Below are 19,496 nucleotides of genomic sequence, written 5' to 3'. Positions count from 1 at the left end.
GCAGGGTCGCTGGGGAGGCCGGAGGCCAGCAGCAGCCTGCACAGGGGCGGCGACGGGAAAGACGGTTTGGAGCAAGCGTGGGGTACTGGGTGCCCCGGGTGATGGCATAGGAGACAGATGCTGGGGAGACTCAGGCGGGGACTGCCCGCTGAGGGAGGAGACAGGAGCGCACCCCCACAGGGAGGCGGACACTCAGGGCCAGCCCTGGGTGCTGTGCTTCCCCCCCCCCCCCCCCCCCCCCCCCGGGCCTTTGGGGTCCCACCATCCATCAATGCAGCAACACCGTGAGCCCGCCCAGGACCAGGCCAGCTCTCGGGCCCCAGGGAGCTCAGCCAACCCATCTCAATCCGTGCTGCACAAGCAAGGTCCACGTCTGGGACTTGGGGAGCCCACCTTACTGTGCAGACTGAGGGCACCTGGGAGGCGAAGTGAGCAGGAGCAGGCCCAAGGTGGACTGTACCACTGCTCCAAGCAGGGAGGAGGAGGTGCCCCTCCCCAGCCATCTCCCAACACCCATGCTGAGTCACGGGCCACCAGTTGGCCTGGCTCTTAGATGAGCTGGGCTTGTGAGGGATAGCCCACCAGTGCTGGCCACATCTGCGTTATCTCTGCTGTCACCAAAAGCCCTGGGCCTCTGGGAGTAGCTGTGCCACGGTCAGTGTCTGACAGCAACCCAGCCCCACTTGGTAGTATCCTAGATGACCCCAGCTGCACACTCGGCACCAGACTGTCTCGGGGTGACCTGGTCCTCACGCACACCTGCACAGGGGGGCAGAGGGCTAGTCTTAGCAGGTCTTGGCCTTGAGCATGATGGCCACAGCAAGTTCGGGAGAGAATCCAGCTGGTCCCAGGGCCCCAGTGGGAAGGGACCTTTCCACTCCTCTCAGTGATGCTGATGATTTTCAGGGACTGTCCTCCAGGGCTGAGATGTGCAGAGCAAAGACTCGAGGTTGAGTAGGAAAGATCCTTTATTGGGGTAGACATGGAGCACGCACTAGTCCATGATAAATGACTTAAGAGGAATATCCAGAAGGGCCAGCTTCTCCCCTGCCTCTCAGTGAGGCCTAGGTACGGAATAGATCTCGGAGGACCTCAAGACTAGGCGGAGTCTGAGGCTGGACCGGTCCGGTGTGAGGGAAAAGGCCGCTCAGCTGTCCAGGGAGACCAGACCACGAGGCCTGGCCCCACCCCTGCCACCTGGCTGTAGCAGGAACCCTGGCCCTGGGCGCTCGAGAACACACTCCTGCTCTCGAGATGGGGGACCTGGGCAGGGGCGTGTGTGTGTGTGTGTGTGTGTGTGTGAAGACCAATGTATGTTGACAAAGCGTCTAATGACATCACACTTCTAAGGTCCCCTTTAACCACCGCTTGACACATGTCACAGCATAAATAAAAACTAAGGAAAATAAATACGTCGGCTCCTATGAGGTTGAACACGCTGTGGACGGCGAGGTGTGGGGGCCCCGGGAGGCGGGCAGGAGGCTTACGGGCAGGGGGTGGGTGGGCAGGTGGCAGGAGCTGGCCTGGGAAGACCCCCGGGAGAGCGGGGGTCCTAGGTGTCCTCGTGCATGTCCGGGCTGTCGGTCCGAGCCACCTTGCGGGGGGGCGCCGAGCTCTCCCCCTCCCCGTCCACCTGCTCCTGGTCTCTCTTCTTGGCAGCGTTCTGGGGCGGGGAAGGATAGGGCTGTGAGCCTCCACTGGGCTGAGATCCCAGGTATGGGTCCCAGCCAGGCTCCTGTGGCAGTATCTTAGCGCTGGTCCTGGAGCAGAGCACTGGGACCCAAGGCCGCACTGGTCCAGGGCCTTCCCCATCAAGCCCTGTCCAGTGTCACCTCGGACCTGCGTCAGGTGACCAGGCACTGTAAGCAGAACTAACATAACTTCCACGACCAACACACGGCCTTTTGCCCCAACACTGAGGAGCCAACATCTGGCCAGAGTGAAGGAGCACTTGGGGCCCCTGGGGACAGCCCTGCCATGTCCACAGATCTCAGTTGGGTGCAGGGCTGGATTCTGTTGTTCGGTCCTGGGATCGGTCCTCTGAGCTCCCAAGCCCTGGAGCCTTGGGGCCCTGTGCCCAGAGCAAGTCCTCCCTGCACTGAGGCGTTCATCCCCTCCCAAACGGCTTGCGTCTTTATTTCCTTTTTAAAAAAATCCCTGTGGGGCTTGAACTCAGGGCCTGGGCGCTGTCCCCAAGATGTTTTGCTCCAGGATAGTACTCCACAACATTCGGGCCTCAGCTCCATTTCTGGTTTTCTCATGGTTAACTGGAGAAACGAGTCACATGGACTTTCCTGATCCAACTGGCTTTGAACCATGATCCTCAGACCTCAGTCTCCTGAGTAGCTGGGATGACAAGCCTGAGCCACTGGCTACAGCTTCTTATTGAGCCCTCTTCAAGGCCCCACGCTCTAACACCCCACCTCCCAACCTGTCCTACCTCCTCCACTCAGAGCCTGCAGCTGCCAGTAGCTATGGCTGTCTGCGTGCCTTACCTTTTTGTCCCATTGCTGATGCAGGTAGCGCAGGAGGATGTTTGTCTTTTCTGTTACAATGACTACAGAGAAAAGACAGAGAAAGTGGCAGAAGAGGTGCAGGTAGCCTGACCTCCAGCTCAGACTCCTGGGAGGAATCACTTGCCCCTCCCCTCCTTTGCACTGATGGGCCTTTTTCTGTGTGTGTGTTGGTCTTAGGGTTTAAACTTTGGGCCTGGGTGCTGTCCCTGAGCTTTTTTGCTCCAGGATAGTGCTCTGCCACTTCAGTCATAGCTCCACTTCCAGCTTTTTAGTGTTAACCACCATCTTCAGATTCCACCTCTTTGGGTGCCTCCCCATTAGGCCCGGGAAAGGAAACTAAACCAGAAAGCTGAGCTTGGCCCCTGGGCTGGGGAACCATCAGACAGTACTTACTCTGCTCAGATGGGTACTCCCGAGTGGGTAGGTAGACTGAGGGGCGCCGGTTCTGTGGAAGGTGTGGAAAAGGAGGGGTCTCAGTCCCTGCCATGATCTGGGAGGCCAGCCCCAGGCCTCACAGCTCACTGACAATGTCCTGCCCCAGAACACATACTTACCGAAGCTTTGCACACGGAGTCGGCATGAAATCGGCTAAAATTGCTTTTGTTGTACACAGGCAATCCTTTTAAGAAATCTGCCTGGAAGACAGGGAGACGGTGTGAGAAAGTAGTACTTAGCTGCAAGGCAGCATTGGGCTATGCTCTCCGGTTTCTTTGCCACACAAGCTTTCTAGAAGGTACCTGTAATTGCGTCCCTGCCACAAGCACCCATTAACGGCCATGCGGAGGCACAGAGAGAATAGGCCACTGGTATGCAGCAGGGAGAAGCGCTGCCCGCCGGCCCCCGAGCAGCCCAGGCCAAGGGGTGCTTATGCTCCGTTTGGGTGCAGGGCCTCTGGCTGTTCCCGGAAACCCCCCTCAGACAAGGAACAAGGACACAAAAACATCTGAGAAGCTACATGGACCAGGAGAGAAAACAGGGCTTATGGAGTAGGAACCCAGCCAATTGGGTGTGGCACTTGAGAAAAGGCGTGTCCAAGCTCCTCACGGTCAAGAATGACCAGAAATCCAACCCCAGTTTGAACATGTTATCATCAGGGCAGGGATGGTCCAGAGCAGGTGCTGGCCTTGCTGCCTCTCTGCCTCTCACCGGCCAATGCTTGGCCAGCAGTGTTCACAGCCCCTGTGGTTCCAGGGGTCCAGCAATATAACCCACGAGGTCCTCAAAAGTCCTGTTCAATCTATTCCTGCTGGTCAGGCCTGGGGTGGGAGGGGTGGGATAGTGGACAAAGGCCGGGTCTGCATGGGCTCCCCACAAGTGCTGCTGTGGGCCAGAGGGTTCCTAAGAAAGATGTCATCATGTGTCCCCATCATAAACACAGGATACCGAGGCAGAGAGGCCATCTGTGACTCATCTGCAGTCACCTAGTCCCAGACTTGCCCAACCCGGAGGCCAAGTCCTTGCTGTTGTGTGACATCCCTGAAAGCCAAAAGCTCAGAGCCCTGTGGGCTGCAAGAAGCCACAACTCTTGGGCAGTCGTCTATCCATGAGGCCCAGAGCTCCTGGGAAACTGCTGTCCAGACAACTTCCTCCCCACTCTCAATGGGGGAGAACTGTGTGTCAGCTCCCCTAGGGCTTGGCCAGTAGGCCTCCACTTCCCCTCCAGGAGTCAGCTCTGCTGTGCCTGTGATTTACTACTTGGGAGCCAGTGCCCTCCCCCCAGGAGCCCGCTTTTAGTCCAGCCAGCTCATAAGGCCTACTCCTCCCACCCTCCTGCTTGGCAGGGCTGCCCTTGGCCCGACCATGCAGCAGCTCCCTGGGCTAAGCCCCAGCCTGGTCCACAGGTGGTTCCAGGAAACCTGCACAATGCACGGGAAGCAGTTATGAAGTCATGGTTTCTGGAGGGTACCTCTGAGTCCTAGGACATGAAGGACAGAGGCCTTTGGGAGTTTGGGAGCCTGGGGATGGATGCCCAGAGGCCGTGATGGAGAAGGGGCTCAGGGCCCTGTTCTGCAAGTCCTTGCACAGCCCTGGCCTAGGATAGCAAGCACCCTGTGGCTTCCTGCTACACACAGTCATTCATGTCTCTACCTGGAACAAACCCACCAACCCCCACCCCCTTGGTTTAAACCATTCCCACTCCTCATCTGTCCCCCAGCTGCTCATGCCCCTGTAAGATCATCTGTCTTTGTCCATGTTTCCTCACTTGCTAGACTGGCATCTCCAAGAGGGTGCGGGTAGGGCGGGAAGACTCAACCCTGAGCCCCTTGCATGGTTTACAGGGGCCTGAGTGGCCAAACACCAAGAATTGCAGAGCCCCGGACTCCTGGACCCAGTCTTTACCCAGCCCTGCTGGCTAAGGGATGTGAGGGAAGAGACTTGCTGGAAGCAGTGGTGAGCAGAGGTCCTGACCGCCCCCTCAAAAATCTTACCTAAGCCATCCACTGCCTCAGCAAACACTCCAGAACTCCTGTGTTCCCATGCCTGTAGAGGTGACCCACCAGTGACCCCACTAAGCAAGATATGAACAACAACATGCAGAGGAAGCCATGCTCACAGGAGGAAGAAAGAACATCACAGCGGAGGACTGCTGAGTACAATGGCCCCGAGGAAGCAGGAACGTGGGTGTGAGGAGGTACAAGGCCAGTGGCTGGGGCTTGAAGAGGGTGTGCTTAGGAGATGAGGTCACAGAGGGGGTCAGGGTCTTGGGTGGAGGCCAGGAGCTGGGTCACCCTGGCAGCTGTGGTTTGACAGCTAGAAAGCAGTACCATCTGATTCACATCTTTAAAAACTCCTGGCTGGGATGGAGGAGGATCACCGGAGGGGTGGGGTCCAGGAGAGCAGCTTGGGGCCCACCTGCCCAGGAGGGGGCGACGCCTGGCCAGGGCCGGGAGCTGTGGAGACAGCTCGGGGCGGGAGGTGGCAGTGGCCAGCCAGGGATGGCACGTAGGCTCCGGGACCCACACACCAGGCGCGCAACGCGACACCTTCCTCCCGGAGAGGCCAAGCCCCCTTCCATGCCCACGGCGTGCCCAGGACGGGGCTGGGAGATGGGCCCCGGACTGACTCAGCCTCCGGTCGGTACGGTCGGGGGGTGGGGGCGAGCCCGGCCCGGCGGCGGGGGTGGCCCCGGCCCCGCCGTCCGGGGGGCCCGGCCGTCCGGGGGGCCCCGCCGTCCCGGGGGCCCCGCACGCTGCTTTCCTCCCGGAGACGCCTCGGGGGTGGGCGACTCCCGAGGAATCGCGGCAGCCTGTGATGTCGCACTTCCTCCCGCGACAAAGCCCCGCACGGCGCGGGGTCCGGCCCCCTCCCCCGCCCGGCCTCCCGAATCTTCCAGAACTCGACAGGCTCAGGCCCACCCACCGCACCCAGCGGAGCTGGCGGGGGGTCTCCGGAAATTTCCGGGGGGGGGACGGGAAGGAGAATCGCGACCCGGAAATCAATGAGTTGTCGGGGCCTGGGGCCCACTCGGGGTCAGGGGTCGAGGAGGGGGCGGGGTCAGCAGGCAGCGCACCGCTGGCGGGGACCGAGAGTCCCGGCAGCGTGAGGGGCGGGGCGAGGGCTGGGGGCCGGGAAGGGCGGCGGGGAGCCGCGCGCGGTCCGAGGGGTGCGCGGGTCATTTCGCTAAGCGGAAGGGGAGTCGGGTCCGGCGGCCGCCCTTACCATCTTCTGTTTCCGCCGTCGTCGCCTCAGCTGCAGCAGCCGCCGCCGCCGCCGCCGCCGCCACAGGCGCCTCAGCTGCCGCCGCACAGTAACTTCCAGCCACCGCACAGCTCACACTGATGGCGCCACCGCCCCTCCGTCATTGGCCCACCCGCTAGCCCCGCCCTCGCGGTGCAGGGCTCCTGCCTGACTTCATTGGACAGAGCCGGAAAACTTGCGCGGCTATTGGCCGCCGCGCCTCCTCCTTCATAGCCAAGCTCGGTTGAAGGAGCAAAACCCCGCCCGAGATTTGGAAGCGCTGGGAATGAGATCCGGAAGTGGACGGAGGCTTGGACCGCGAAGACACTTGGGAATTGTAGTTCACCACACCTGCCTGAAGGCTTCGCGAGCCTCTTCCCATAGTTTCATTGCGCTTTTTCAGACGGTGTCCAGCGAAGTTCTCCCGGTAATCCTGGAAGACGGGGGACTCAAAGCCACCACTCTTAACTTTTCTATCTGCTTCCTGCGACTTGGCCTGGCCCAGAGAGATTCAACAGCCCCTAGCAGCCTCTGAAGCAACCCGAGAGACATCTTCCCGGCCCAAGCAGCCTTTCCAGAACGTGTCATTGATCCACCTAAAAACCTCCGGTGTTGAGGTGGAGTTGTGGGTCGAGTGATCAAAGTGCCAGCCTTGAGTAAAAAAGCCCAGAGAGGGCTGGGAAGGTGGCTCCGTGGCAGAGCGCTTGCCTTGCATGCATGAGGCCCTGGGTTCGATTCCTCAGCACCACATAAGCAAAAAGAAAAAAGCCGGAAGTGGCGCTGTGGCTCAAGTGGTAGAGCGCTCCCCTTGATCTGAAGAGCTGAGGGACAGCGCCCAGGCCGAGTTCAAGCCCAGAGAGTGAGTCCGAGTTCAAGATGTTGTACTATCTGCATGTGCACATGCGCATACACGCACATCCACAAAGGTGTAAGTCGTGGGCTCTAGCTTCTGCGGAAGACCTCCTTCGTGGGTTTTCTCTCCCAAATAAAACCTGGCCGGGGGTGGGAGGGTGGAGTGTAGTTGTGGAGATGGGAGGGAAGGGATGGTAGGGGAAAAACAAGAGGAAGCACCAATACTTGATAAGAAATGTACTCATTGGGCTGGGAAGGTGGCTCAGTGGTAGAGCGCTTGCCTTGCATGCATGCATGAGGCCCTGGGTTCGATTTCTCAGCGCCACATAAGCAAAAAAGCTGGAAGTGGCGCTGTGGCTCAATTGGTAGAGCGATGGCCTTGAGCTGAAGAGCTGAGGGACAGCGCCCAGGCCCCACAACCGACAAAAAGAAAAAAGAAAAGAATTGTACTCATTGCCTTGCCCATGTAATTGAAACCCCTCTGTACAGTATCTTCACAATAAAAGACTTAGTAAACAAACAAAAAACCTGCGCTGACATTGAACCATATCGTCCATGTGTCTGTGTCAGTCCTAGAACTTGAACTCAGGGCTTGGGCATGATCCCTGTGCTACCCACCCCCCTCCCCGGGTTTTTGGTTGTACAATTGGAGGTAAGAGTCTTAGACTTTCCTGGCTGGGATCCTTGGATCTCGACCTCCTTAGTAGTTAGGGTTATGTGTGTGTGCCACTGCGGCACCCATGTGCTTTTTCTTTTCCAATGTAACAGTTTCAACCGTTGTTTTCAGCATATCTAGATGGCTCCTGAAAAAACTGACTGAATTACCTTTGCACAGGTAATACAAACTTTAACTCCCAAGCTTACCTTGGCCCTCCAGTCTCCACCACATTGGTCCTATTCAATCCTTCCTCCCAGACACTGACACTGCCTCCACTGGAGTGAAGGCGCTCCAGTCAGCGCCATGTCGAGTGCCTCCGCCCCCTGTTTAAGTCCAGGTGTGGACTCCACTCTCTTCCCCAAGGGCTTCTGCAGATCAGCTGCTCAGCAAGTGGCTAACGGGCACCATTACTATCATTCAATAACAGCAAAGGAGAAGCGCACAATCACTTTTTTTTTATAGGACCCAAGGGCCAAGGCCTTGCCCAAGGTCTTGCATGTGGACAATCTGAAAGCCTTAATTTTCCAAAACAGCACGAGTGGAAGTCTGATTATTAGCCGCTTAGTGATATTCTGAAGTTACGGTCACCGTTGGGGGAGTAGGAGGAGGTAGGAGTTGCGAGTGGTCAGGATGGCAAGTCCCTGGGGGGCAGGGTCGTTGTGCTATCCGGAGGCCTAGTGTCTGCATTCCAAACTCCTCAAAAGCGAGGTGGGGATTTGGAAGGCCCGACAGCGCGCTCGCACCTCCGGTCTCCACGGTCCACCCCACAGCTGGGCGGAGTCAGGCGGCGTCTCTGTGCGGTCCGCGCGGGGAGGGCGCGGCGGTCCTCAGTGGCTCAGGGACTTGCGGCCCTTGAGCATGCGGCGAAGGATGACCTGGACGCCGGCCGCGGTGCGCAGGCGCCGCGCCCAGCCGTGCTTGTGCTTGCGTTTGGTGTTGCTCGGCTGGTACTCGTTCCCGCGCGCCTTGCCCCGGGCTGGCTGCAGCCATCTGCGGACGCAGAGGAACGCGAGACGGTCACCGGGGCGGGCTGGGGTCCGCCGCTCGCGCCGCGGCCCCCGCGCCCCGGCTCCCCGGCCCCCAGCCTGGCAAAGGGCGCAGGAACGGCCCGGCCTTCCGCGTGGGCCTTACCTGCCCCCCAGCAGCGCCGCAGACCTACGGAAGGAGCCCAGAATGGATCCACTCCAGAGAGCCATGTCCAACGGCGGGTCACGCGGGCCCCTCAGGGCCCGAGGCCGGCACAGTTCCGGGACAAAGCCTTCTGGGAGATGTAGTTTCACCTTCCCGGATTGCCGCCGGGCAATCTGGGAGCTGAAGTTCCACAGCTGCCCATTCCCTCCGTCACAGCTCGCGCGTAGTGCCCTCCATGGACTGCAGTTCTCCTGGCGACCAGCAGGGGGCGGCGGGTGAGTGGCGCCTATTCGCCGCAGCCTGCGCGTGCGTGGGCAGCGACGTGTCCCGCGGCGGCTGGGAGTTGTAGTCCCTTCGGTCGACCGCCGTGGGAGGCTCAGGGTGGCGGCGGCGCGGCTGGCGGCAGTCACCGGAAGTGGCTTCTCGCCAGCCAGCCGCAGCGGGGCAGGTGGCTCGCAGCTGCCGGGCGGCCGGGCTGCAGACACGGCCAAGTCTCCTCCCCTTGGCCGGCCACCAGGAGGCCGGAGGTTGGAGCTGGTGGGGTGTCCTTGAGGGAGTCCAAGTCCTTTCCCCCTCTTTTCTTCCTTCCTCCTCCCCCCCTTCCTCCTCCCCCTCCTCCCCTTCCCCTCTCTGCCCCCTCTTCCCCCCTCCCCTCCTTTCCTCTCCCTCTCTCCTCCCCCTCCCCCCCCTCGTCCTCCTCCTTTCTTTTCCTTCTTTTTTCTTCTTCCTTTGCTGGGGCTGGAAATCAAGGCCTGGGTGCTGTCCCCATCACCACGCCACACCGCCACTAACGGCTTTCAGTGTCCCTTTGTCTCATGGGCTTTCCTGCCCAGGCGAACTCTGAACCAGGATCCCGCGAGCCCAGTCTCCTGAGTGGCCAGGATTACAGGTGTTCAGTTGTAAGTCTGTAAAACTTACAGATGCAGCTTGCTCTGGGCTATTTTGTCTCCCAGTCGAGCCCTGGAGGAGGTTTTCAGAGTTCCTCTGCAAGCATGCAGAACTCTCTAAGCGTTCTAAATGTCAGCCACCCTCTCCTCACCACCCAGTCTCCATCCGCCCTTTAGAACCTCCTCCCAACCCTGCCCCTCCCTGGGCTGACCGCAGTGTGGGCCTCCCTTCAGACTTCCAGACAGCTTGGAGTGGGGCAATTCCAGATGGGGGGCAAAGACCAGGCTGGAAGCTGGGTGTCCCTGTCACATCTTAGTGTGGGGCTGGCCTAGGAGCCCTGGGAATATTCGCCGAATGTGTGGAGCACCCTGAGTACAACCAACCACCCTCTGGCGCACTCGGTGCCCCAGGAGGCTACAGATTCAGCAAATGGTGGCTGCTTGGATGGAATCCAGCTTTAGCAGCAAAGGTCAGGCAATGAGAATAGGCAGGCAGCAAGGAGCTATTCTCTCGTCCCCTGATGCCCACTGAGCAGACAGCCACCAGCACAGCTACTCCACGCGTGCCCTGCGCGGGACAGTGCGGCGACTCCACGCGTGCCCTGCTCGGGACAGTGCGGTGACTCCTGAGCGGGACAGTGCGGCGACTCCACGCGTGCCCCGAGCGGGACAGTGCGGCGACTCCTGAGCGGGACAGTGCGGCGACTCCACACGTGCCCCGAGCGGGACAGTGCGCGGCGACTCCACGCGTGCCCCGAGCGGGACAGTGCGCGGCGACTCCACGCGTGCCCCGAGCGGGACAGTGCGCGGCGACTCCACGCGTGCCCCGAGCGGGACAGTGCGCGGCGACTCCACGCGTGCCCCGAGCGGGACAGTGCGGCGACTCCACGCGTGCCCTGCGCGGACAGTGCGGCGACTCCACGCGTGCCCTGCGCGGGACAGTGCGGCGACTCCACGCGTGCCCTGAGCGGACAGTGCGGCGACTCCACGCGTGCCCTGCGCGGACAGTGCGGCGACTCCACGCGTGCCCTGCGCGGGACAGTGCGGCGACTCCACGCGTGCCCTGCGCGGGACAGTGCGGTGACTCCTGCGCGGGACAGTGCGCGGGACAGTGCGGCGACTCCACGCGTGCCCTGCGCGGGACAGTGCGGTGACTCCTGCGCGGGACAGTGCGCGGCGACTCCCAGGGCCGTGCCCGCGGCTTTGGGAAGAGGTTTGGCCAAGGGCAGGGCAGAGCCGGCTCCCTGCTCTCCCTGGAGGGTGGAGGGAGTCTGCTTGTGAACGGCGGTTCTGTATCACCCCATTTCCAGGACTTTCTATTTGAATAACAATCCCCTGGACTCCGCAAGTCCTCACCTTGCCTCATCGCGGTGAGCTTCAGTTTTCCTACCTGAACTCGCAAAGGTCTGGGTGTCTGTGTTTTTTACTGTGGAAGGGGGGACAGGGCGGTCAGGGCCGCGGCCTCCGCGGGCGCCGACCCGGGGCTGCGAGGCCGCGCCGCAGGCCCCGGCCCGGTCCCCACCCCCATCCCTCTAAGCCTTCGAGGGGGCGGGGCTGGGGCCCACAGAGCCCGCCCTCGTCCCCGAGCTCGGATTCTGGTTGGACAGCTATCTAGGGCAAGCCAGTTCTCAGCTGTGATAGGCTGAAATGTCTGTCTGTCAGGCAGCGGCCCCGCCCCTCTGGAGGGACTTAAAGGGCTGCTGGTTCCGACGCTGCGGGATGGCGCCGCGCTGACGGCTCGGTGTCTGCGCTCGCCCTGTCCGACCCCCGCCACCATGTAAGCGGTGCCCGCCGGCCGACGCCTCTCCGCGCGGGTCCCCTGCACCCTGCCCCGCGCCCGGGCCCCTCCATGAGGTAGGTTAGCGGGAGCGGGCCGGGGAACCGGAACGTCGGGGCTCCCGGGCCCCAGCCTCAGGCCGGGTCAGTCCACAAAGCCCGCGTCGGACTCCTAGGAAGCCACGGAGCCCCAGTGCCCATCCTCATTGTGGGATCTCAGGCGTTCGGAGGCCGGGGTCGGCCCGGGTACGGGGGAGACACCAGGTGGGGCCCGGCCGCCTCCCCCGCAGCGGGCCTCCTCCCCGGCCCTCCTTCCCGGGTGCCCTCGGCCCCTGCAGCAGCCGGGTCTTTAGCGGGCACCACCATGGCGGGAGGGAGAATGAGATGGGCATAATCCCCAGGTCTGAGACAATGGGGGTGTGCTACCTATCCCCCCTGAGTTATGTAACCGCCTGGGGTTGCTATGGACACCGTGGGGGAGGTCAGGGAATGGATGCCCCCCCCCCCCAGGACACCCAAGGCCTGCCTCCATCCCACCCCCAGCCTCTCATAACTGAGGCTGCTAAGGGGTGGTGGTGCGGAAGGTGGCATCCTCAGGGAGGTTCTGGGCCTCGTTAGACCCTTGGGTTAGGGACGCCGGCAGGCCGGGCAGGTGGGTTAGGCCTTCTGCAGCCCCGTCCTCAGCCCTCTTTCCAGAGCCTCAGCCTCAGCAGTCAGGGTGACAGATGCCGGGAGCAGGGGCTGAGAGGGACTTATTTGTTCCCGTTAAAATGCCCTGGAGGCCCTGGGCTGTGTGTGCGTGGAGGAAGGGGTTAGGAGGCCCAGCCCTGTGGTGTAGCTGTCTCCAGGGCCCGGCCACATCTGGCACCAAAGCCTCCCTGCCTCACGCCATCTTCACATACTCCCTGTGATCACCTGTGCAGCCAGCCCAGGCCATGAAGGGTGCCCACCACCAGCAGGTACTGCACAGATAGACGGTCCCCAGTGCCTCAGCTGGCTGCCTGTGGCCTGGAAGGAACATCCCCTTATTTGGACCCAGGTTGAGGGAGCGGGTGCTGCAGGTGGAAAACTAACATGTCCACTCCCTCGAGCTGGTCTCTGCCCCTGCTCACAGGACACAACATGCTGATGGGGGTGACCGATGGTTTCTTCTGCTGCCTGCTGGGCGCACCCCCCAATGCCGTGGGGCCGCTGGACAGCGTGGAGTCCAGCGATGGCTATACCTTTGTGGAGGTCAAGCCTGGTCGTGTGCTGCGGGTGAAGCATGCTGGGCCCGCGCAGGCCCCCACACCACCACCAGTAGCCCTGGAGGGGGCCCATGGGGACAGGTCTGGCTTGGTCCGCTGCCAGCGCCGCATCACCGTGTACCGCAACGGGCGGCTGGTTGTGGAGAACCTGGGCCGGGCACCCAGGGCTGACCTCCTTCATGGGCAGAACGGCTCCGGGGAGCCGCCGGCTGCCCTGGAGGTAGAGCTGGCCGACCCGGCCGGCAGCGACGGCCGTTCCAACCCTGGCAGCGCGGGCAGCGGCGGGCGGCGGCGGCGGGCGAGGCGCCCCAAGAGGACCATCCACATTGACTGCGAGAAGCGCATCACCAGCTGCAAGGGCACACAAGCCGACGTGGTGCTGTTCTTCATTCATGGTGTCGGTGGCTCCCTGGCCATCTGGAAGGAACAGCTGGACTTTTTTGTGCGCCTGGGCTACGAGGTGGTGGCACCTGACCTGGCTGGCCACGGAGCCAGCTCTGCGCCCCAGGTGGCCGCGGCCTACACTTTCTACGCCCTGGCCGAGGACATGCGCGCCATCTTCAAGCGCTATGCCAAGAAGCGGAACGTGCTCATCGGGCATTCCTACGGGTAAGACCTGGGCCCAGGACTACAGTGGGAGGGGGCTGAGACTGACTGCCTGTGACGTTCTTGAAAACTCTCATTGGGCCGGTGGCCTGCCGTGATTCAGCGGCAGAGTACTGTGTGTCCAGCCCTGAAAAGGGTTCTCTTTCTTTTTCTTTCTGCTAGTCCCAAGGCTTTGTGCTTACTAAAAAGGCTCTGCTACCCAAGCTACAACCTACCCAAAATAAATAAATAAATAAAATAAATAAAAATTACTTTTCCCATTGAAATCTACAAGCAGACAAGGAATCCTGCAATAGTGACTATTGCCCCAGTTAGTAATATTATTTATAATTATTTTTTGCTGTGTGGCCCAGACTGTCACTATACCCTTCAACGTATTTTGGGGTGCAGGGTGATAGTTTGATGCATGTGTATAGTGGGTCCTGATTAAGTCGGGGTCATAAACATTTCACCCCTTGCAGTTCTTCTTGTAGTCCCAGTTTCTCAGATGGCCAGTGTGGGATAGATTCTTGGCCAGCCTGAGCAGCACAGTAAAAGCTTGTCTCTTTAAAAACCAAAGTATGTACTTATGTGCACACACAGCTGCATGGTTGTGACTTACTGTCACCCCATCATTCTGTTCTGTAGAGAATTCACTGCAGCATTCACTGTGATCTAACTCACTTCCTTTTGGCGTGGGTACTAGGGCTTGAACTCAGAGTCTTTCCCTGAGCGTTTGCACTCAAGGCTGTCATGCTACTACTTGAGCCACAGCTCCTCTTCTGGCTTTTTGATGGTTTATTAGAGATAAGAATGTCACAGACCGGGCTGGGAAGGTGGCTCAGCGGTAGAGTACTTGCCTTGCATGCCTGAGGCCCTGGGTTCGATTCCTCAGCACCACATAAGCAAAAAGAAAAAAGCCGAAAGTGGCGCTGTGGCTCAAGTGGTAGAGCGCTAGCCTTGAGCTGAAGAGCTGAGGGACAGCACCCAGGCCCAGAGTTCAGGCCTCATGACCGGACCCAAAAAAAAAAAAAGAATGTCACAGACGCCAGGTGCTGGTGGCTCACACCTGTCATCCTAGCTACTCAGGAGCCTGAGATCTGAGGATCTTGGTTCAAAGCCAGCCCAGGCAGGAAAGTCCGTGAGACTCATCTCCAATAAACCACTAGAAAACCGGAAGTGGTGCTGTGGTTCAAGTGGTAGAGCGCTCGCCTGGAGCTGAAGAGCGCAGAACAGCACCCTAGCCCAGAGTTCAAGCCCCACAACCAACCAAAAAGAAAAAAAAGAATGTCACAAACTTTTCTGTCCAGCTGGCTCAGAACTTCAATCCCCAGATCTCAGCCTCCTCTCCCTGAATAGCTAGGCATGAGCCATCTGTGCCTGGTCTCCCTTTTTTTCCTTTCTTTTCTTTCTTTTTTTTTTTTTGTGAGTATGGCCCAGGGAGCGTTAAAGACCTTGAGGTGAGTACAGTTACACATCCTGGATGAGGAGACAAGTTCAGAGGTTCAGCAACTGTATGAGGGCTCACAGCAAGTCCGAGACACAATCATGTTAGCTGGGTTTTGCCCGTGTCTGCCTTTACCATAAGGGTCAGCTATCCCCCACCCCTCCCCTCACTCCCTGCCCTCTTTCCCTTCCCTCTGCCATTCTGCTGGGCACAGAACTCAGGTCTTTGCATTTGCTGGGCAATGGCTTCACCACTGAGTACCATCTCAGCCCCACCGTGTTTGTCTAACCAAGTTGTTCTCCAAACCTGTGATAATAAAAAAATTCTTACCCTTTGTGGGAGATGGGGTAGGGAGTGTGTTGGGCCACCCAACATATGGTAACGTTAGGTGTCTGGGCTGGGAGCTGGCTGGATGGTGCTTGACTTTCACCCCAGTTCTGGAAGGCTGAGGCCACATTGGCAGATCTTGTGTCAGCCAGGTGTTGATGGCTCTGGCCTGTGGTCCTGTTACTCAGGGGATTGAGATCTGAGGGCCAAGACTCGAAGCCAGCCTGACAGAAAAGTCAAAAGGTCTCTTACCTCTAATTCACCAGCAAACCCTGACTGGAGGTGTGGGTCAAGTGGTGAAGGGCTAGTTAGGAAAAACCCAGACAGGAGCTTAAGGCCCTGAATTCAAGCCCTAGTACCCATACAAAATAAAGGAAGACTCTGTCTCACAATGAAACCCAACTTGTAAGACCACAGTTGTGGGCAGTCAGAAGACACCCCACCCTCAGCCCATCAGCTGCTTGCGACCTAGAGGGAGGAGTTTTTAGCTCCAAGGGCCTGTTGGAGGGGAGGGGAATGCATTGGTCCAGCATCACCTGTGGTGTCTGACTGCCTCCCTTCCCCCCTCACCCTGACCTTGTGTCCCTGGGCAGCGTCTCTTTCTGCACATTCCTGGCTCATGAGTACCCAGATCTGGTACACAAAGTGATCATGATCAATGGCGGGGGTCCCACGGCCCTGGAGCCCAGTATCTGCTCCATCTTCAACATGCCCAGCTGTGTGCTGCACTGCCTATCACCCTGCCTGGCTTGGAGTTTCCTCAAGTGAGTACTCCACTGCCGTCCAAGGACCGAGTTCAGAACTGAGCAGTCTCCCGAGCTCTGTGCGTGTCGGTGTGTGTGTGTGTGGGGGGGGTGCTGTGGTTGGTGGCACTGCGGCTGGTGGTAGTGTAAGGGGACATCTTGGGGTGGCCTGTCTGGCATAAGCGGTTTCAGCAGTATCTTTCCATCGCCAGGGCTGGTTTTGCCCGCCAAGGGGCCAAAGAGAAGCAGCTACTGAAAGAGGGAAATGCATTCAACGTGTCATCCTTTGTCCTGCGGGCCATGATGAGTGGCCAGTACTGGCCTGAGGGTGACGAAGTCTACCATGCTGAGCTCACAGTCCCCGTCCTGCTTGTCCATGGCATGCATGACAAGTTCGTGCCAGTGGAGGAAGACCAGCGCATGGCTGAGGTAGGAGGAAGCACCGGGCTTCCGCTCTCAGGCCCTAGGGCTTGGCCTCCAGATATGTGTGGTTCCTGTACCCAGACGGCTTCAGCGTGGGGGGTGGCCCAGAAGTGCTGTGGTTTATGGCTGGGGTTGATCTCTAGACTGTTTCTGGGTGGGCTAGGTCCATCCCTATGGCTCTAGTTTGAACTCTGTCGTCTTGGGAAGCCTAAGATCCAGAGTCAAAGGTACAATCAAGAAAGCGGTGCTAGCCGGGCGCTGGTGGCTCACGCCTGTAATCCTAGCTACTCAGGAGGCTGAGATCTGAGGATCTCGGTTTAAAGCCAGCCCGGGCAGGAGAGACCGTGAGACTCCTATCTCCAATAAACCACCAGAAAACCGGAAGTGGCGCTGTAGCTCAAGTGGTAGAGCGCTCGCCTTGAGCTGAAGAGCTGAGGGACAGCGCCCAGGCCCAGAGTTCAAGCCCCACGACCAACAAAAAAAAAAAAAAAAGAAAGCGGTGCTTCCCTGGTCAGATGTGAATAGCTGTACACTGTCCCAGCTCAGGGGAGCAGATTTCACAGCTGAGAATTTATAGAAAGGACTAAGTAACACCTCTAGCTCTGAGAGAGGCGGGCCACAAGAGCTTCAGGGATTCTTAGCGTCCCAGATGTCTGCTGTAAGTGGTTCTGCTAGCCAGGAGACATTTCCTGGTGTCTCTTCGGTGGATGGAGGCCAGAGGTGCTGCTCAGCACCTCACAGCACCCAGGATGCCCCGCCTCAGAGACCCATCCCCAAGTTTCTGTGTCCTCAGCATGACAAGCTTGTCTGTCAGTCTGAGCTTCCCATCAGTGGGTGACTTTGCTCTCTGGGACATGTGACAATGTGTTGTTTTTTTTTGGGGGGGGGTTGATTACTTTAGCTACTGACATCTAATGGGCCAAGGCCAGGGTGCTGTGAACCCTCCTGCAGTGCACAGGACAGATCCCACCCAGAAGTTGAGACAGGCTGAGTCTGAGAAATCCTCCTGTGGGCAAAGGCAGAGTACAGGTGTACCTGTGGGCTTCTGCACAGTGTGGGGCCTCCCCCCTCCTCTTCCCTTCCTCCTCTCCAGCCCCCCTCCTCCCCTCCCTCCTCCTCCTCCATCCTGTTCCTCCCTCTTCCCCCTACCTCCTCCTCCCCTCCCCTTCCCTTCCTCCTCCCTTTCCCTTCCTCCTCCTCTCCCTTCCTCCTCCTCTCCAGCCTTCCTCCTCTCCAGCCCTTCTCCCCTCCCTCTCCTCCTCCCTTCCATCTCCTCCTCCTCCCCCTCCTTCCTCCTCCTCTCCCTCCCTCTTCCTCCCCTCCCTCCTCCTCCCCTCCCTTCCTCCTCCCTCTCCCTTCCTCCTCCTCTCCTTTCCTCCTCCCCCTCCTCCCTCTCCCTTCCTCCTCCTCTCCAGCCCTCCTCCCCTCCCTCTCCTCCTCCCCTCCCTCTCCTCCTCCCTTCCATCTCCTCCTCCTCCCCCTCCTTCCTCCTCCTTCCTCCTCCCTTCCCTCCTCCTCCCCTCCCTCCTCTTCCCCCTCCCTTCCTCCTCCCCCTCCCTCTCCCCCTCCCCCTCCCCCTCCTGGGGGCGGCCTCAGACCCGGGAGGCCCCAGGTGCCGCCCTGAGCCCTGCCTACGCCTGCGCAGATCCTGCTCCTGGCCTTCCTGAAGCTGATCGACGAAGGCAGCCACATGGTGATGCTGGAGTGCCCGGACACGGTCAACACGCTGCTGCACGAGTTCCTGCTGTGGGAGCCGGAGCCCTCGCCCAGGGCGCTGGCCGAGCCGCCGCCCGAGCCCGCCCAGGAGAAGTAGCCCGGGGCCAGCGGGGCATCTCGGTGAGCAGAGCCTGGCCCGGCGGAGCCGGGTCTGCAGCCGCAGCGCGGGGCAGGCTGGCACCCGGGTGGGCGGGGCCAGGCAGGGACACGCCCCAGGCAGACATTCCCCTCAGTGGCTGGGGACAGGCCCATAGATCAGACCACACCCCCAATGGGTGTGGCCACGCCAGGGGCAAACCCGCAGGTAGGCGGAGCCAGCCGGCCACGCCCCCAGCCCGGCAGGGTGGGGCTTCTGGGAGCTGGGGTCAGCCAAGACCTCTGGGAAGGACAGCCTTGTACAGAACCCCCCGCACCCCCTCGCCACGGCCGAGGCCAGCCCACCCCACGCTGTCTTTGGTGTCACCCTTGGGGTCTCCTCCCATTGCCTGCGACCCCACCCGCTCCTAATTCCTTGGCGCTGGGAACTGTTGTTATCCTGGGGGGCCCTGGGGAAGGGTCTGGCACCACCGAACCTGCACATCTCAAGTTGTAACTCAATAAAAAGAAGTGACAATCGGAGCCTCCAGGCCTGTGCTGGGTGACCTCAGGAAAGGGTCTTCACACACACACACACACACCCCTTCTAGCGTTCTCTTCCCTTCTGCAGCCTGGGCTGTCTGTTCCCTCCCCTCAGCTGGCCTGGCCTGGGCAGGGTTCCTGTGTCCAGGGTGAGCTTCCCGGCCCTAGCCCAGGGGATGCACCAGAGATGAGGAGCTTTGTCCTGTTGCACACACCAGGCCCTGGAGGCTCAGCAAGACCGGCAGCCAGCCCAGGCCCAGTCCAGAGTCTGCACCCCTGATCACCAGACCACCACTCTCCACATGCTACCTGCATCCTGATCACCAGACCACCACTCTCTCCACATGCTACCTGGGCACAGCCCACCTCTGGTTCCCTGAGATCTGAAGAGGGTGAGGAGGAAGGAGGAAGACCGCATGAGGCAGGCTCACCCAAGTCCCCAAACAAAATAAGCAACTTGCCCAGCTCCTTCCCCCTCTTCATGCTCTCTACTTGTATCTCCCTGTTTCTCTTCCCTTCTGGTTCCTGGAGTTTCACTCTCTATCCCTGCTCCTGCAGCCCTCCTCCCACCCCTCCCAGTGTCCATGCCATCTCTCTGCCCACCCTCCCCAGTCTTTTTTACTCTTTTCCCCAGTTTTACGAATCCACTTGGGTTTCTATGTTTTTCAGCAAGAAAGAAGTGTAAGAATCAGTAAATTTCAACATATCAACAATGGAGATGTCTAATCCTGGAACTCAGGGCCAGGGCCCTATCCCTGAGCCTCTCTGTGCCCAAGACTAGCACTTGACCATTTGAGTCACAGCCCCAGTTGTTGTTTCTTTTTTGTCGATCGTGGGGCTTAAACTCGGCCTGAGTGCTGTCCCTCAGCTCTTCAGCTTAAGGCTAGCACTC

General features: G+C 59.8%; 3 protein-coding genes across 3 annotated transcripts; 1 reads left to right on the top strand and 2 right to left on the bottom strand.

The window, feature by feature from the left end:
- Window positions 1-950: 950 nt before the first annotated feature.
- Window positions 951-6,259, bottom strand: Dda1 (DET1 and DDB1 associated 1). The gene is made up of 6 exons (XM_042671221.1): window positions 6,177-6,259; window positions 3,071-3,151; window positions 2,910-2,961; window positions 2,496-2,557; window positions 1,488-1,663; window positions 951-1,263 (listed from the first exon to the last, which is right to left on the bottom strand). Exons 1-5 carry the CDS (start codon window positions 6,177-6,179, stop codon window positions 1,553-1,555), a joined length of 309 nt encoding a protein of 102 aa, XP_042527155.1. The 5' UTR covers window positions 6,180-6,259; the 3' UTR covers window positions 951-1,263; window positions 1,488-1,552.
- A 1,884-nt stretch (window positions 6,260-8,143) lies between these two features.
- On the bottom strand, window positions 8,144-9,030 carry Mrpl34 (mitochondrial ribosomal protein L34). Its single transcript, XM_042671253.1, has 2 exons — window positions 8,836-9,030; window positions 8,144-8,694 (listed from the first exon to the last, which is right to left on the bottom strand). Exons 1-2 carry the CDS (start codon window positions 8,898-8,900, stop codon window positions 8,532-8,534), a joined length of 228 nt encoding a protein of 75 aa, XP_042527187.1. The 5' UTR covers window positions 8,901-9,030; the 3' UTR covers window positions 8,144-8,531.
- A 2,364-nt stretch (window positions 9,031-11,394) lies between these two features.
- Window positions 11,395-18,604, top strand: Abhd8 (abhydrolase domain containing 8). The gene is made up of 5 exons (XM_042671297.1): window positions 11,395-11,576; window positions 12,613-13,354; window positions 15,698-15,868; window positions 16,060-16,276; window positions 17,916-18,604. Exons 2-5 carry the CDS (start codon window positions 12,621-12,623, stop codon window positions 18,081-18,083), a joined length of 1,290 nt encoding a protein of 429 aa, XP_042527231.1. The 5' UTR covers window positions 11,395-11,576; window positions 12,613-12,620; the 3' UTR covers window positions 18,084-18,604.
- The last annotated feature ends 892 nt before the right edge of the window (window positions 18,605-19,496 follow it).

The sequence above is a fragment of the Dipodomys spectabilis genome, unplaced genomic scaffold (assembly GCF_019054845.1).
Source record: "Dipodomys spectabilis isolate Male_0828 unplaced genomic scaffold, ASM1905484v1 ptg000609l, whole genome shotgun sequence".
Lineage (NCBI taxonomy): Eukaryota > Metazoa > Chordata > Mammalia > Rodentia > Heteromyidae > Dipodomys > Dipodomys spectabilis.
This window is presented reverse-complemented; position numbering and strand designations above follow the sequence as displayed.